Source organism: Palaemon carinicauda, chromosome 14 (assembly GCF_036898095.1).
Source record: "Palaemon carinicauda isolate YSFRI2023 chromosome 14, ASM3689809v2, whole genome shotgun sequence".
Taxonomy (NCBI): domain Eukaryota; kingdom Metazoa; phylum Arthropoda; class Malacostraca; order Decapoda; family Palaemonidae; genus Palaemon; species Palaemon carinicauda.
The window spans coordinates 3,644,365-3,664,364 of NC_090738.1; the positions used below are offsets into that span (position 1 = coordinate 3,644,365).

General features: G+C 36.0%; 1 protein-coding gene across 1 annotated transcript in view; it reads right to left on the bottom strand.

The window, feature by feature from the left end:
• LOC137653847 (uncharacterized) overlaps positions 1-20,000 on the bottom strand; it is an 829,144-nt gene that overhangs the window by 48,294 nt on the left and 760,850 nt on the right. Inside the window, exon 81 of the mRNA XM_068387498.1 lies at positions 18,286-18,685. Within this exon, the coding sequence (XP_068243599.1) occupies positions 18,286-18,685 (400 nt within the window). The remainder of the gene's footprint in view (positions 1-18,285; positions 18,686-20,000) is intronic.

Below are 20,000 nucleotides of genomic sequence, written 5' to 3' on the forward strand. Positions count from 1 at the left end.
TTATATGTAAATTACGTAAGGCTTTTGTCATGAATTTCATTATATTCTTTATTCAAGTTAAAATATGTAATTTACGTAATTTTTGTAAAGAATTAACTTTTTATTTCACTTATGTTTGCTAAAAAATCTTACGTAGTCTATTTGAAAAATTTTGCAGGATTCATGCAAGATAGGAACAAGGTCTTAGGTAATGTTCTTTTATATTTTATAATGTAAGTAGTCATAAAATGGCCACACAGGCTCAACCGGAAATGAGGGTATGGCCACAGCGGCTCACCCGGAAATGAAGGTATGGCCAGAGGGGCTCACCCGGAAGTAACCCGATGCCCGCTGAGGGTCACTGTGTACGGAAGTGTAGTATTATTTAAAGTTTTTTGTTTACAAACATTGATTTCAAGGTCGTGCGGTTCGTAATGACATATGTACGTGAGTGACGGGGGGTATAAGTTTTTTTTTACAAACATTGATTTGAAGGTCGTATGGTACGTAATGGCGTATTTACGTGACCGGGAACTGTGTCAATATTAAAGGGAATTTGTTTACAAAACATTGAGGACGTAACCATTTGTTATTATCACCCAACTCTTCGTAATGACGTACATACGTGTTTATACGGGTTTATACGTGTCCAGGAACTGTTTACCCAACCTTGAGGACGTAAACATAGTGTGCTGCTATTAAAGGGAATTTGTTTGCAAACATTATAATTATTATTATTATTATTATTATTATTATTATTATTATTATTATTAATAATAATAATAATAATAATAATAATAATAATAGCACCTGTCCCAACCCGCACTGGACGTGTAATCTCATACTCTAGGCAAAGCCCCCAGTCCCCTTAAGCACCTGCCCCAATCTGCACCAGACGTGTAATCTCATACTCTAGGGAAATCCCCGAGTCCGCTTACCACCGGTCCCGTTGTCCCACCTGGGCTATTTGTAATGATAGGGGTAAAACATGCACAGTCTCTACACCCGAGTCCAATTCCCCTCCGGTCAAAGGTCTAACCCTTCGTCTTCCGTTCTCCACCCGTAGATAGGGCTAAGCACCTATCTCAACCCGCTCTCTCTCTCTCTCTCTCTCTCTCTCTCTCTCTCTCTCTCTCTCTCTCTCTCTCTCTCTCTCTCTTCAGAGAAGGTGTTTGACCTTCCAACTGTTACCCTGGCATATTTGAGGATAACGCTAAGATGGCTTCATACTCACACACACACACACACACACACACACACCAAAATATGTGGGTAGATAATATAAGAAACATAGTACTTAATATTTGTTTATTTGAAGGAAACGTCAAAATTACTGTAAAATAATCAAAGCAAGAAAAGCAAGAAATTATAGTTATCAGGAAGGAGATATTATTCTCTCACAAAAAATTTTTCTCTACTTCCAGCGTATCCATCAACACCATTTCAGGTTTGAAATTAAACGCGATGACTGCTCGACCATGGCTGTAGCAATCATAATGAATTAGGTGGTCATAAGTTAAGCCGAAAGATTGTAATGCCTCGTAGTAAAGATGAGAAAAATTTTCGGGGAATTGACACGTGTGTGTGTGTGTGTGTGGAAATAATTATTTTGGATGTGTCTCTCTCTCTCTCTCTCTCTCTCTCTCTCTCTCTCTCTCTCTCTCTCTCTCTCTCTCTCTCTCTCTCTCTCTCTCTCTCTCATCTTTTAGTCCATTTGTTTTAAGGCCTTTCGCTTACATTAACATATATGGGTAATAATCACTTACATTGACAGATATGGGGAATAAAAAACGTATTACAACTTAGTTTCTTTTGTTATACGAAGCATACATGCAAAATAACATTTCGTGAATAAAGACATAGCATTTAGTGGGAAAAAAAATCTGACGGTATTAATGATAACAATAACAATATATTTCATTTTATTCGATTGTAGTGCACGGTTTACTTTATTGATGAGAGAAAAAAACAATCAACAATATACATTTACTTTATCCCTTTTAGAAATTGAAGAGTTTAATCTTTATTCCTTGGCAAAACAGCTAATCATATTATTGATTATGTTCCGTTGCCGTATAATTTTACGAACTTTCGAATATGAAATGAAAGATATGTGGATGTTTTATGCTATCCCTATCACTAAAGACGTATGTTAAGGGATATATGAAAATTAGTTCCACATATGTCAACTCTTTACCATCTAATATCCTTCACAAACATACACAAGCGCGTGCGCGCGCACACACACACACACATACACACACACACACACACACTTATCTATTCCTTACTTGTTATAAAATCCAGTATTGCAATCGTGTATGTTATTCCAAAATCAGAGTTTAAGCGAAGAGGAAGTTTCTCCAAAATCAGAGTGGATCTGACTTCTTTTTATATTAATGAAAATCGTTTAAGCAAAGAGGAATTATTTGGTAATCTCAGTCTTGTCTGGGGTATGAGGAGAGAGTCGAATATGGAAAGAATTGGTCATTCTTTTCTACGCCTCTTCTCGTCTCCCCTTACTGAATTGGGGCAAGTTGTTGGGTTCTCCGAAAAACTGATTATGACTAAGATACTTCAGTTCGGTATTATGCCTAATTCAAATGGAATGGTAGATTGTCTCTTCAAAGAAGAAACCAGATATTACTTTTTGAAGATTCAAGTAAGCAATGTGTGAAAAAAAAAATGGATCATCAAACAGCCCGCTATGTTAGATTAGATAGAAATTTAGCGGCCACCCCCTCTCTATCCATCATTACACATTACTTTAGTAATGTTTCGGGATTAGCACTGGTTAAAACTGGGAATTAGGAGGGAATACAGTTAATGAATGTTTAGTTCAGTCGTGATAAGGCATTTTTTTCCCTCTGTCCTTTTGTATCTGCTACCTCCTTGATCTTTCCCAATATTTGAGTACAAGAGATAGTGACCGAACGAGTCGCTTATGTTTGATTTGTAGATAACAAAGTGATTGTCGACTCGATAATGTGACATTATTCTTGCTTCATTCTTCATGACAGAAACTTCAGCGTCCAATCATCATCTTAGCTCGAAGTAATTACAACTCTTTTGATTTTTTTTTTTTTTATTTCTTTACGATCTATAATGGAAGGTTACTTCCTTAGCCGTAAGACTCTAGTTTTAGGGTAATGAAAATGAAGTAGTAAGATTTGGGATAAATTTCACGAGCACACTTTTTGTAGCTTGTTATGATAAATCCTCAAGCACAAACATGCCACGTCTCTTTAGTGATCGGCTATTAATTTACAGATATACGTGGCACTTACACCCATGGGAAACATTTGAGAAAATCTTCACTATGACTTTATATATATTTTGCTTATGCTTTTTTATGCAACATTTGACATCATATACTCTCTAATATCACATACAATGTAATACCCATCATTTTTCTAATATTGCTTGGGTAAGTAATGAATAACGTTTTGCAGAATATTGTAACCTAAGAATCAAACTATCCATCAGTGGATAAATACATTGGTCCTGTTTGCGGTTCCTTCACCTTTCAAGATCCTGACCCATGTCCGTGACAAAATTACTACTCCAAGAAACTTTCTCCCCTCTATTTTCATCCCCCTACCACTTTTCACCCCCCCCCCAACCTAATAAGCAAACAAAGCTTTAATCACATGAGCTAAGCGATTATTTTTCTCAAAATAAATTGTATATTTTAAGTGAAACTATATACAGTACTAAAAATTGCATTCCATCTAAATTTAAGTTGCTTTCTTATCATTGTCTTAGAAAGTTCATTTATTTATTTATTTATTTTGCAATCATGTCCCTCTCGTACATTTCTTCCTTGAAAGGAAAACGAAGTGACAAAGAAAATTACATAAACGAGAAGCATAAAAACAATGTGTTAAAACAAGAACCCATTGACGTTGTGAAAAATTCTACAATGGTTGTCGTCTCCGTTTTCACAATGACTATAATTCAAGTAAGCCGGTTATACTTGCTACCGTTAGTAGTCCTTCACTTGCTTTACCTAATGAGGAATTGAGAGCCAAAGAGGTATAAATGCCATGAGAGGCAATGTGAAGAACTCTGGATGCTATTCAGTCTTCTATTACTCTGATTCACACTAATTTATGGAAATTGTGAGGGACCTGCCCAAGAATGAAACTATGACACAAGCAAAAGTTACGTATATTAGGCGCAGATACTCGGCAAAGAAAAGAAAAAAATACGCTGCTATCGAAAAAAAAAGAAGTGTGACATTATAAAATGGAAGAATTGTAAATTTTTATTTGTGTACTTTGATAACATTTTAAAATCATTATCTTTAATTGCAGAGATAGGTAACAACTCACAATAGAATAAACAGGGTAAAAAAAGCTTAACATTGAAATGTATTGGTTGGGCGAAGGGTGTAATTTTGGTGTAGTGAAAATTTAAAGAGAGAAAATTTGGTGGGGTGGAAATTTAGTTAAGCGGCAATTTTGTAGGGAGAATTTTTGAGGTGGATTTTTCGGAGGGTGGTGAGTTAGATTTTACGGGTCACCGCTCCCGTGATACCGGTAAATGGCCGGTACACTTTTCATCGTGTGTAAATTATTCACAGTAAAAACATCTGTGTAAACTGAAATGTGAGATTAGTTCAATGAAACAAGCGCATTTACAGACTGCATTCCGCTATAAATCTCTCGGCATGCATTGCATATTTTCATTGCATGCGTTACATATATTCATTGAATTCCATTTCTGAAATAAATTAAGGATATCTCTTAATACTATAACATTAGTTCTATGCAACTTACCACTACTGATATACTTCCTAAGTGTACAGTACATGAAACAAAGCGGAGACACAGAATTTTTTCGCCACGTACAATATTTGTTACTCACTGCTCACAATTCAGTGCATTTAGTGACCAACCTCACTCCAGAAATAAAATGACTGAGTCTCCTACCATATAATAATAGTGAAAGCTGATCTTAATCATAATTATGATTCTGAGTTATGCTGCTATTATGCTTTAGTCTACCGTATAGTAGAATGAAGACTGAATTTTATGATATAAGTCCTGACATCACAGGCCGGATAATGTTTAGCGAGACATTTGCGGTAATGAGCGAAATTCTAAGCAACGAGGGAGGGCGCGTGCGCGACCTTTGAACAATTTCATACCCGCACCTCCGCATCATCACATGGTACGTACCGGTATTTTCTTTCAGGTTCGCGTTTATTTTACACCATGGAAGTTGCCAATGCGTTATACTTTCAGTTTTCGTTTTTTACTACTACAGGTATTTCATTGTATACATTTACTTATTTGTAAGTGTTATATCCTTATTGTTTGCCTGATGCGTTTATGGGGGAAGCATTTCCATACTCCGATAATTTTTTACAAGGAATTTTACAATTATAGCGTCAATTCCACTCTTTTTACTCACATTTCTCGATTCTGAAATAGTTTGGAGTGAGAAAATTCTGAAATTTTTACTCAAATACTGCCTTCAGTATTAGTCAATATCCTCTAAATGGAATGGTCTTTTCAGTAAAAAGGTGGAGTAAAAAAGACCATGATATAAAAGACCATGATATAAATTGAAGGAAGTATTTGAGTAGAAATTTCAGAATTTTCTCACTCCAAACTATTTCAGAATCTAGAAATGTGAGTAAAAAGAGTAAGCGGACTCGGGGATTTCCCTAGAGTATGAGATTACACGTCTGGTGCAGATTGGGGCAGGTGCTTAAGGGGACTGGGGGCTTTGCCTAGAGTATGAGATTACACGTCCAGTGCGGGTTGGGACAGGTGCTATTATTATTATTATTATTATTATTATTATTATTAATAATAATAATAATAATAATAATAATAATAATAATAATAATAATAATAATAATTATGTTTGCAAACAAATTCCCTTTAATAGCAGCACACTATGTTTACGTCCTCAAGGTTGGGTAAACAGTTCCTGGACACGTATAAACACGTATAAACACGTACGTACGTCATTACGAAGAGTTTGGTGATAATAACAAATGGTTACGTCCTCAATGTTTTGTAAACAAATTCCCTTTAATAGTGACACAGTTCCCGGTCACGTAAATACGCCATTACGTACCGTACGACCTTCAAATCAATGTTTGTAAACAAAAACTTATACCCCCCGTCACATACATATGTCATTACGAACCACACGACCTTGAAATCAATGTTTGTAAACAAAAAACTTTAAATAATACTACACTCCCGTACACAGTGACCCTCAGCGGGCATCGGGTTACTTCCGGGTGAGCCCCTCTGGCCATACCTTCATTTCCGGGTGAGCCGCTGTGGCCATACCCTCATTTCTGGGTGAGCCTGTGTGGCCATTTTATGACTACTAATGTATTGCATCATATTAGAGAGAGAATGTTCAGTGGAATGTTCTTATCCCCGTGTTTAGAATGTTCGTGAAATGCCGGTGAGAGGAGGTTAACTTTTTTTTTAATTCGGGGACAATGGGTGAGTGTCTGGCATAGAGTACGTATAGTGTTTGGGAGAGTAATATTTGGCAAATTTGACGCTTGCCACAACCCCCCACGCTACCAGAACTGGATCCGGGAAGCTTCTAGAATTAGCCAAATTTCATATATAGGTGACCCAAGGGTGGGTTAGAGACAGAGACAGAGACAGACTGACATAGAGATCGAGTTAGAACCGCAGTCTTCCCCCCACTCTTTCTCTCCCACTTGAAACCCAGTGTATTTCAAAAGGGTTCAGTGCATTCTAATGCGTCCTCTCCTCTGCGAATCTGTGCCCCAGAGCAAATTGTGTGTCACGCAAGACTAAAAGGTGATTATTGTATTCATTGTATTATGGTGAGTGTTGACATTGTATAACGAATTTTGCAAAAGGCCCTGTAGCAGAGTAGGTTTGAAAAGTGATATGGTTAGCTATTTTTCATAAAGAGTCAAACTTAAACATTGTATTATTTCAGATTATTTCAAGCATTTGTATCATTTTCATTGCATTATTTCTATTCTTAGGTTAAGGTTCATTCAGATATAATAGTTCAAGTCAAGTTATATAATTTCAGATCGTAACGTTTTTGTCATATTCTACCTTTTGTTCTGATTTAATTTTTTCCAGTGAATTAATTTATCATTGTGTCAATTCTTTCAAAGTGTTGTAATTCATAGAGAATATATTTATTTTTGTAACTAGTGTATTATTTCAATCATCACTATTTAAGACCAGTCTCAGCTCGATTCCTGTTAGGAACCACAGTGAAAGTTTAATATGTGATATTAATACTGAAAGGTAATTACCCAGTTTAGTTTTGAGTGTACTTGAGAGACCTTTGGATATTCAGTGTTTTATGTATTGCTGTCTGGGAGTTATTTAACGGTCTCAGAATTCGTGTACTAATATTTTAAAGTGTAACAGTTCTAAAGTAAAAGGAAACAAGGTAAATTGGAATTGGAGAGGTTGATTAAATTGCCAGTCGTAGTATATATGATATTATATGTTTGGTTCCCAGTCACGAGCCATAGTATAGTATATTTTCTTAATGCCCAGACTTCGGGAGTCATAATTGTATGATATATTTTGGGTGCTCAGACACGGGATCCATACATTATAATATATTTTGTTAGTGCCCAGACCAAGGAACCACACATTATAATAATATCCACACATATATATATGAATATATATAGAAATATAAAAATATTTATATATATATATATATTCAGGTTTTCTGTACTTAGAATTGAAATCAACCCATCTTCACCATCGTAGCTAATTGGTAGGTTTGGGACTTGGCATTCAATTAATGATAAACCTACCAATTAGGTACGATGGTGAAGATGGGTTGATTTCAATTCTAAGTACAAAAAACCTGAATTTGACAGGTATATGTACAGAAAAATTGCCATTGACTTTTATCTTTCTTCGTGGCTGAGTGGTATGGTCACTGGCATACAGATATCCTGGACGAGGGTTCAAATCCCCGCCGGTCCGATATTATAGTCTTTGGGCGGTTCCGCCTGGGGCTCTGATCCCGAGGTCGTTAAGAGAATCCAGACTTTAATGTATTAATATATATGGCTTATTTGAAATATGAAAGAAACACGTTTAAATGTGCAAATATTTATCATTAATCGAATGCCAAGTCCCAAACCTACCAATTAGCTACGATGGTGAAGATGGGTTGATTTCAATTCTAAGTACAGAAAACCTGAATTTGACAGGTATATGTACAGAAGAATTGCCATTGACTTTTATCTTTCTTCGTGGCTGAGTGGTATGGTCACTGGCATACAGATATCCTGGACGAGGGTTCAAATCCCCGCCGGTCCGATATTATAGTCTTTGGGCGGTTCCGCCTGGGGCTCTGATCCCGAGGTCGTTAAGAGAATCCAGACTTTAATGTATTAATATATATGGCTTATTTGAAATATGAAAGAAACACGTTTAAATGAGCAAAAATTTATCATTAATCGAATGCCAAATCCCAAACCTACCAATTAGCTACGCTGGTGAAGATGGGTTGATTTCAATTCTAAGTACAGAAAACCTGAATTTGACAGGTATATGTACAGAAGAATTGCCATTGACTTTTATCTTTCTTCGTGGCTGAGTGGTATGGTCACTGGCATACAGATATCCTGGACGAGGGTTCAAATCCCCGCCGGTCCGATATTATAGTCTTTGGGCGGTTCCGCCTGGGGCTCTGATCCCGAGGTCGTTAAGAGAATTCAGACTTTAATGTATTAATATATATGGCTTATTTGAAATATGAAAGAAACACGTTTAAATGTGCAAAAATTTATCATATATATATATATATATATATATATATATATATATATATATATATATTTATTTATTTATGTGTGTGTGTGTGTGTGTGTGTAATAGAAAAAGCCACCTTTGTAAACTGAACCTCGCAACGTACTGTTCAATGTCAGGACCGTGTCTAGGGAATGAGATCTGGTTGTAGAACTAGAAGAGCTGAAATAAATAAATTGGGATATAATAGGATTGAAGGATATTAGAATAACTGGGGAATCATATATCGAGTTCGAAGTGGGTCATATCCTTTGCTTCAGATGACATAAAAGGAACAAAGAAACGGAATCGGTTTTCTTATTAATAAAAATCGTGGAGGTAACATAGAATAATTTCATTGTATAAGAGATCGAATTGCAGGATTGATTATCCAACTAAATTAAAGCGTAAAATGAGGATCTTCCAACATGTGCACCAACAACATCCCATTTTCTGTAGATCTGGTTATATCTTAAAACAAAAACATAAGACTCTATTTGCCTTTGTTTAGGGTGACTTTTGTGTAAAATAGATCAAAAGAAGGCAAATTAGGAGCCGGCACAAAAAAACAACACAAGAGACAGGCTCGTAAAATTTGCTGGAAAAAGGAAAAAAATCGGTACTTTCTTATTATTGCCTCACCACTAATTTCCGATAAAGCCCCAATACTATTTTCTTGTTATTGCACCACTACTAATTTCTTGATATTAACATTATTTTTTTCTCATTTTTATTTTTTTTTTATTTTTTTATTTTACAACAGTTTTTTTATCAGATATAAGAAGCCCATAAATGGATAATTCAAAGACGCTCATTCGAAAATTTGACAACGAAGAGAAATGCATAAAATGGTTACAAAATGTGCATTTGATGCCAAAATGTGCAAATGGGCACTTAATAAAGTTATTTTTTTTGGAAGAGGAAACATGAATCGGTGGCGTTGTCCCAAAAGGGACTGTAGAAAGGAGAAAGGAATTCGAACGAATAATTGGCTTGCTACTTCAAGGTGCCTTATGAGGATATAATTCTCTTCATTTATTCATGGGCGTATAAGCTGACTTCACTAAAACATTGCGAGAGAGAACTTGGAATGAATAAAATCACAACGGTTGACTGGAACAATTACATGCGAGAGGTATGTCCTTGGAAGCTTCTTAGAAATCCTGTTGTAATCGGAGGACCAGGTATGCATGTGGAGATAGATGAAGCATTGTTTGCCAAGAGGAAGAATTATGTCGGTCGAATTCTTCCACAACAGTGGGTGTTTGGAGGAATTTGCATTGAAACCAAGGAAGTATCCATGCTAGCTGTTACAGATAGCTCAACAAGTACTCTAATTCCGCTCATAAATAAATACATACGTCCTGGGACGACAATATTTTCTGATGAATGGCGTGCATATCGTACAATTCAGGATCAAGGAGTGTCTTAAAGGAGTGTCGAAATACCAGCATCAGACAATAAATCACAGCCACAATTTTGTGGATCCTGACAGTGGAAGGTCATACCCAACATATTGAGTGTCTGTGGCGTTCTGCAAAGGTCAGAAACAAGAGGCAATGTGGAACTAATCGAGAGATGCTACCTGGATAATTAGCACAGTTTCTTTGGCGTCAGTCATCTTCAATTACATTTGGTGGTAATATATTTAAAGGAATTCTTTCGAATATGGTTGAATTTTATCCACCTACAGATTAAATATTTTTTAGTTCGTTTGGTTTTCAATTATATTCATGTAGAAAAGATGTTCATGTTTACAATACATTTATGTTGTTTAATACATTTGTTTTATTACTTTTAGGAGTGGTGGTGCGATAACGTGAAAATAGTATTGTGGTGGGGCAATAACAGGAAAGTAACAAACAATCTAATAATTATGAACACATTTTTATAAAAAGAAAAAGAAAGTTATACATAGAAATAGACATGAAGCCCAAAACTCGAACAGAAAAACGAAATAGATTATATTTCCAGAGAGAAAGTTAATATAGTGAAAGACGTAACAATGTTTAACAAATTAAAGTCAAGCGACCATAGAATTGAGAAGTAAAATTTGTCTAGATCTAAGGAAAGAAGGAAAAAACGAATTTTAAGAACGAAAATAAGCCCTTCTGTAATAAGAGAAAAGTATGATAGAATTAAGTTTAGCAATACAAATAGGTACTCGTAGCTACGTGGTGAAATTAAAAGAAATGAAGAAGAAATGTACAGTAATTTAACAAAATTTGTACTGGAATCAGCACAAGAGATTGATTGAAAAGCTCCAAAACAAGATCAAGGAAAACTATCAGAAAACACCAACAACCTAATGATGAAAAGATTGGAAATGAGGGTAAAATCCAGAATTAGCAGAACTATCCAAAACAATAAACAAACTAAAAACCCAAGAAATTCGTAAACACAATCAGACCAAAATTGAGAAAACACTAAAAAGGGAAAAAGCATCAAGTAAATGAAAAGAAGACTTGGAATAAGGTGCCAACAGACATTTGTTTTAACGGATGAAAATGGATATGTCAACAGAGAGATGGAGTGATAAAAATATGAAAATTGCAGAGGATTTTTATACAATGCTATACAATAGGGATATAAAATGTAGCCTAAAGTCAAGTACAGACTATGATTCATGATGCGCGCAGTATTGGATGTGTTGAAAAACTACTTTTTCAACAAGAAACCATACCACTAACGTGTTGATGGGCCGTCCCGTCCCGATTTCTCACTGTTGCAGTGGCAGTGCTTAGTGTTGTTTGGACAGCGTTCAACGGTAAAGGACATAATGCTCTGCTCTCCAGTTACAATGGCTAACTCGCTGTCTACCATTGAATGGAGAAGGATCAACACTTCATTTTATTTTAATTATAATAATAGTCATACTTGTAATGATGGTGATAATTTTATTGATTTAATAATAAAACAGCAGTTTCCTGGTAGAGTAAATCATCGTCATACATCCTTTCTTGATGAAAGCTGAACTGCAACTGGAAAACTGGCGCACGAAAACAAGTGAAGTTTTGCATTTACAGTTTGGCTGCTAGGCATTTTTTTCAACACCACTACTGCATCACGAGAATGATGCATGAATCATAGTATGACCTAACTTTGACAATAGAAATAATGAAACTCCCGAGTCTGTACCGAAAGTAACAGTAGAAGTAAAGAAAGCAATAAAGGGCACAGAAAGAGGAAAAGCAGAAGATGGCCTAACATGTGATTTGATAACACTTGGAGGACATTTCATAGTAGTAAATTTTGCTGAACTTTACACAAAATGTTTGTAAAACTGGTCTATGCCTTCAGCTTGGAAAAACTTTATTATTTACTATCTCACAAAAAGAGACACGCAAGACCTGAAAAAAAATACCCCCCAAATAAGTTCACTCTCAGGAATATATGAAATATTTATGAAGATCATATTAGGCAAAATGGAAAGAAACCAAGAGAGCAGGAACGTTTTAGAAGTGAATATTCAACAACTGGTCATATCCATTTAATTAACCAGCTAATGGGAAAATGACAAACCACTATATATGGTATTTAAAGACTATAAAAATAGGTATGATCCTATCAAAACTTTAGCAGTAATGAAAGCCATTCAAAGACAAGGAATAGATGATACTTATGCTAGAACACATGAAGATATGGGTGGTATAGCAATGATAAAACTACATAAATTTAGTGAGAAAATTCCAATTGAGAAACAGAGTTCGACAAGGAGACCCCGTATCTCTTAAATTATTCACAGGAGGCTTAAAAGTTTTTAAGAATTTAGATTGGGAAAATTTAGGAATTAACATTAATGAGGAATACCTTAACAACTTGAGATTTGCAGATGATTTACTTCTACTTAGTGAATCATGGAAGAAATTGCAACAGATGATAGAAGATTTTAATTAGAGAAAGCAGAAATGTAGGACTGAAGATGAATATAAACAAAACTTAGACAGTGTTCATTGAAATTCAGAGACTACAAATAAGGGTTAAGAACGAACCTCTAGAGATTGTTAATGAATATATGCACTTAGGACAGACAGTAAGTGTTTCCACAGGACATGAGACCTAAATTAAAAGAAGGAAGAGCATGGGATGAAGAGATTTTGGTTAACAAAGAGATTATGAAATGTAAATTGCCACTTTCTCTAAAATGAAAAGTATTTAATCAGATGATCTTACCAGTATCAACTTTGGAGCCTTACTAAGAAATTAGAACATCCGCTAGTTACAATTCAAAGAGTTAGGGAAAGAATAAAGATGGGATTAACACTAAGAGACAGAAAAAGAGCAACATGGATACGAAAGCAAACTAAAGTAGAGGATATTCTAAGATATGTAAGAAAAAGAAATGATCGTGTGCAGGAGATATAATGAGAACATGATATATGGACATTGAGAATAACAGAATGGGTCCATAGAGATTACAAATGAAGGAAGAGAAAGAGAAGATAATGGATTCCCGAGTTAAGAAAATTTGCTGGTGTATATAGGTTATATATATATATATATATATATATATATATATATATATATATATATATATATATATATATATATATATATATATTATATGATTATGGCTCCCTGGTTTGGGCACTAAAAATGTATTATACTATGGCTCGTGACTGGGAACCAAACATGTAATTTTATATATATATTACAACTGGCAAGTTACTCAACCTCTCGAATACCAAACTCACTTGTTTGCTTTTACATTAAAACTGTTATACTAATTCTGAGACAGTTAAATAACTCCCAGACATCAAAATATAAAACACTGAATATCCAAAGGTCTCATAATCGCACTCAAAATCAAACTGGGTAATTACTCTCAAGTATTATCTAATATTTACCGTGGTTCTTAACAGGATGCGAGCGGAATCTGATTCTAAAAAAATGGTGATTGGCATAATACACTCTTTACAAAAATAGATATATTCTATATGAATTTCAACACTTTGAAAAGATTTTACATAATAATAAAATAAGTCACTGGAAAAAAATTATGTCTGAACAAAATGTAGATTGAGACGACAATGTTACGATCTGAAAATTTTATATTGACTTTACTTGATCTATTATATCTGAAAAAAAAACCTTACATTAAGAAAAGAAATAATGCAATGTAAATTATACAAAAGCTTAAAATTAATCTGAATAATAAAATATTCAAGGTTGACATGTTACAAAATCTATTCTTCCTACAAGGCCGTTTACAAAAAAACTTTATACACTGCCAACACTCAGCCTAATACAACGAATTCATAAATCACTGTTTCATCTTACGTATCTTTTGGACAAACGATTTTCTTTGGTGCACAGAGTCACTTAGGGGAGGACAAACTAAACGTACTGAACTCTTTCAAAAATAATGCATTGGGTTGTGTGCGAGAGTGAGAGAGGGAGAGGGGAAGAGGGCTTCAGGCGGCAATATCTATCTATGTACCCTAACCTTAGTGCCACCTTTTATATGAAATCTAACTGCTATTTCCAGAAGTTTTCCTAAGGGTGTCAGAGTTTCCAACTAGATAAAAATGTCAAGAGGCAAATCAGGGTTTTCAGCCAACTCTCATATTCACAACAATGCACCCGAGAGACGACTCTCCCAGCTAGCTCTGCCCACCCTTTGTCCCCAAAATAAAAAAAGATAACATCCTATCACCAGACCTTTCGCGAAATTTCTAAAGTACATGTTACTGAAAATTTTTTTCTCAAACATGACGCAATACCTCATAAAATATAAAAGAACATTACCTAAGCCCTTGTTCATATCTTGCACGAATCTCACATCTCTCTCAAAATAGATTACATAAGACTTCGTAACAAACATAAGCGAAATAAAAAGTTAATTCTTAAATAATATCGTGCATTTACATATACCAACTTGAATATAGAAGACAATGAAATTCACGATGAAAGTCTGATGTAATATAAATAAAATACTTATATCTACATGAGAGAAGGTCATTTTACGGGCTGGGTATCATTTTTCTTCAATGCACAAATGAAAGCAATATAGATTATAAATAAAATCATTAACAAACTACTGTATTTACTCTACACTATACCAGCTTCATATATATATATATATATATATATATATATATATATATATATATATATGTGTGTATATATATATTTATATATATTACCATAATGTCTGGATCTCATGCCTGTGCCCCCAAAATATATTATACGATTATGACTCCCGAAGTCTGGGTATTAACAACGTTAACTATACTACGGCTCGTAACTGGGAACCAAACATATAATGTGATATATGCTATGACTGGCAAGTTAATTAACCTCTCAAATTCTAAATTACCTTGTTTCCTTTTACTTTAGAACTGTTACACTTTAAAACATTAGTACACGAATTCTGAGACCGTAAAATAACTCCCAGACAGCAATATATAAAACACTGAATATTCAAAGGCCTCTTAAGCACACTCAAAACTAAACTGGGTAATTATCTTTAAGTATTAACATTTATTTAACTCTCACTGTGGTTCTTAACAGGAATCGAATCTTAAATAGTGATGATTGGAATAATACACTCCTTACAAAAATAAATATATTCTATATAAATCACAACATTTTGAAAAAATTTATATATCTGAATTAAGTAACTGGAAAAATATTAAGTCTGAACAAAACTTAGAGTAAGAGAAAAATGTTACGATCTGAAATTATAAAATTTGACTTGAAGTGTTATATCTGAATTAACCTTAAACCTTAGAAAAGAAATATTGAAAATAATACAAATGCTTGAAATGATTCTGAAAAAATACATTGTTTAAGTTTGACTTTAAATGAATAATAATTAACCAGATCACATTAAAACCCTACAAGGCCGTTTACAGAAACCGTTATGCAATGCCACATTCCCCCTAATACACTGATTGCAAAAAAAATCACCCTTTAGTCTTGCGTGACATGATTCACTTTGGGGCACAGATTCACTTATTAGAGGACACACTAGAACGCACTGAACACTTCCAAAATGCATGTGAGATAGAGAGGAAGGCTGCAGTTCTAACTCGGTCTCTATATCTGTCTGTTTCTGACTCTGACCCAACCTTGGGTCCTCTATATATGACATTTTGACTAATTCCAGAAGCTTCAAACTTGTTTTTGAAGCGGGGGTGTGGGGGGGGGGGGGTGTGTGATTTGTATCAAAGTTTCCAACTAGATAAAAATGCTAAAAAGGCGTATCAGAGAGAGTTTCCAGCAACTTTCAGATACACAGCAAGGCACCCGCGAGACGACCTCCCCTGTTAGCTACGCCCACCCATTGACCCGAAATAATAAAAAGATAACATCCTCTCACCGGAAAATCTGGAAATTTTGAAAACACGTGCCACTGAACATTCTCTCTCTAGCATGACACAATACATCATAAAACATAAAAGAACTTTACCTAAGTCATTGTTCCTCACATGAAACCTACATAACTTTCAAATACACTACGTAAGACTTCTTTGCAAACATACGTGAAGTAAAAAGTTAATTCTTTAAAAATACAGTAATACGTAAATTACATATTTTAACTTGAATAAGGAATATAACAAAATTCCCGACGAAAGTCTTACGTAATTTACAAATATTACTTATATCTACATGAGAGGGGCTCATTTTACAGGCTGAGTATCATCTCTTCAATTCACAAATGAAAACAATATGAATAAAAAAAAAATTATTAATAAACTACGATAATTACTCTATACTAGGCCAGCTTCATAAGAAAGCTCCCCCTAAAAAAGATTATTTATATCGGGTCTGAATCCATCGGTTCAGCCCGAGATAGAAAATCTGCAGCCACGCTATCTTTACATGTTCATTAACTTTACCTGATATAGTCTTTACATAAATATAGTATGGTTGCAAACATAATGACCGCCTAGTTAACCTTTGATTATTATTTTTCATTATATTCACAAAAGTTGAAGGATTATGATCTGAATACAATGTAATTTCTTCATTTTGTGCTCGACTTACGTAAATTAAGAACCTGTTCATTGCTGCGATCAGCGCCAGCAGTTCCGTTTTAACTGTCAAGTCGACTCGTTGCTTCTTCTTCATCTTTGATGACATAAGGCACACAGGGTGAAGAATTCCTTCCTTATCTTCTTATATGGAGACAGCTCCAATCCCGTTATCCGATGCATCCACTTGGATAAGGAATTTCTCAGTGGAATCTGTTTCTTGAAGTATCGGTTTTGAAGTTAATATGGCCTTCCTCAGATTTTTCCTTTCTCCTGATATCTCGATAACGTAGGTCTGGTCACTACTCTCCTCCAAAATCCGGAAGGGTTCTTGTAACTCGTTGGCGATAGGGAATCTTCTTTCCGATGTGTAGACCAACACCTGCCATCCCACCTTAACCGGTCTGTTTGTACTTTTCATGCCAAACCTTTTCTTCGCTGGTCCTTGCCTCGTTTTCACATCTTCTAGGGAAAATTTCCTTAACTCACCGATTCCTTTCCTCAAATCCTTGACATTTCCTTTGTCTGTTTCCTCTTGATCCTTCCTTTTTCCTGCCAACATTTTCTCTGGTCCTGTGCTGAAGGGTCCTGCAACCTGTCTGCTCGTATCCTTCCTACCAAACCATTCTTTCATCCGCCAGTGACTCGTCTTCATTCTTTCTAGGGAAAATTTCCTTATTTCCCTGATCCTTTTCCTCAAATCCTTGACATATTCTCCTACCATTTTCTCTCGATCTTTCCATTTTCTGCTATTATTTTCTTTGGTCCTTTCCTGTAAGGTTCTCCTCGTACTTCCATCAGGCGTAAGGGTGCTTCCTTGATGCACTAGTTGGACTTTTCAGCCGTCTGACATACGTGACATGTACGACAAAACTGGCTCACATCCTTATCTCCTACGTTGTCTTCCTTATCCCCATATGTCCTGTCTTGTGCACTACCGTGATCACCTGTCTTCTCAACGGTGCGGGAATTAATATCTGCCGATATATCCCCCAGTCGACATTCCCAGGGATATCGTCGTGTCTATGCTTCATCATACGCAACCCATCCTCAAGATAATAACAGGTCAGAGACTGCTGTGCCTCCGTCTCGTCCACCACACAGTACAATAACTCGGTTAACGTTGCATCCTTCCGTTGCAATCTTATCGGCCTCTTCCTACTCACTTGTCCTTTTTCTAATGTTGAATTATCTATTTCTTATAAGTCCATTTCTTCTTTGTTTACTTGTCTGCTCGTCTGTCGCTCCTTTTCACTCATGCTTACTAGTGATTTCTCTTCTTGCTTACCATCAAGGGAATCCACTTCTTCGGAAAACAAATCCTGTAAGTTCATTTCTCCTTCGATTTCTTTTACTTCTTCGTCCACTTGTCCTCTCGTCTGTCATTTCTGTTCGCTTGGGCTTACTTGGGAATTCTCCTCTTGCGCACCATCAAAGGAATCCTCTTTTTTAGAAAACAACTCCAAATCAATTTCTTCCAGGTCCATTTTTTCTTTTTCCTCTTGTCCTGTACTCTGTCATTCCTCTTCGCTCGGGCTTACTCTTGAGTTCTCTTCTTGTGTATCATCATGGGAATCCTCCTTTTCAGAAAACAAATCCTCCAAATTCATTTCTTCCAGGTCCATTGGTTCTTGGTCCTCTTGTCCACTTGACTGTCGTTCCTTTTCGCTCGGGCTTACTCGGGACTTCTCCTCTTGCATACTATCAAGGGAATCCTCTTCTTTGGGAAACAAATCTTCTATGTTTATCGCTCTTTCGATTTCTTCTTCTTTTCTGGTAGTCACTTTCTTCTTCATACTCCTAGTCGTAACACCACAAGGAACCAGATACAGGTAGTACTCGCGTTCAGTCATAGGACTATACCTCAAAGGTTTCTCCGTTACAATGGGACAAGGCATGAACGGGGCTCCACCAACCTCATTACCCAGCAGGAGGCTACTTCTTCAACAGCCATTGAATCCTTAACCGCAAAGTCAAAATTATCTGTCACCAACTCACATGACAGTTTTAAAAGGACAATAGGGGTAACCTCCTCACCTCCTATTCCCTTTAAAATAATTGAGTCCCTTGTGAGAGACTGTTCCACCAAAGGATGTACTCCCTGTACAACCACACTATGGTTACATCCTGTAACATGCAATATCCTGACCGAGGTTCACCCCACTCCCGTCTATTGCTGCTAACATACCTTCATAAATATATGATTTAAAGGCATCCATGATGTTTGGATTCGTCCTGTTCATCTTGTAAATGGTGGCTGGTTTATTTTCCTCTCCGTCCTTTCTCGATTGCTTCTTAGTCTTCGCATTCTGTGAAGGCAAACTATCCTTAATCACTTGGCCACTGCTTTCAGTTGGTTTGACCAACATTCCTTACTCATATGGCCTCTCTTGCCACACTTAAAACAGACAATATCGACCTTCTGTACGCCGTTTACAATACTTGAAGGAGGAGGATTCGACGTTTGTTGCTGTGGTACTATCGCATTCTGCTTAAGGACAGTATCAGTGCTACTTCTGTTGTTACTGTTGAACTCGTTCCCGTAGTTATTCCCAAACTGGGTTCCATGATTCGGCGAATACATGACATTTGGTCGGAACGACAGTTGAAACTTCGTGTCCGAAGAGGGTTTATGACTGATAATATTATAATCTTCACTCAGCGAAGCGGCTTTATCGAGTTTCTTCAACTCTCTCTCTCTCATGTACGTTAGAATGTGTTCAGGAATTCCTCGTAGATACTGCTCTAGTATTATCAATTCTTCTAAATCAGCCTTCTCCTTTACGTTAGCAGCCTCTGTTCATCTCTTAAAACATCATCGTACCTTATAAACTTAATCCAAGAAAGTCATTTTCCCCATCCTTTTCAAACTTCGGAATCTTTCATTATAGTATTCAGGGGTCATCTGATACACTTGCAGTATGCTCCTCTTCATTTCTTAATACTACATCCTCTGGTCCTGAGATAAGGATAAGTAAGCACTGCAACCCTTCTCAAAGAGCACATGTTGCAATAACACAGACCATTTATCTTCTGGCCATTTCATCATCGCTGCGACCGTTTCAAAATGATTGAAGAACTCATCTAGCGACTCTTCTGTGAACCTTGGAATTAACCTCTGGGCTTCCGACACATTAAACACGGGTTCGTGCCTAGCAAGAGTCGTTTCTGTCGGTGCTGTAAGCTGTGTACGGGCGTGCCCCAACTCCAGCTCCCACGCAGGTTGTGCAATCTCTCTGGCTTCTACTCGTTCTTT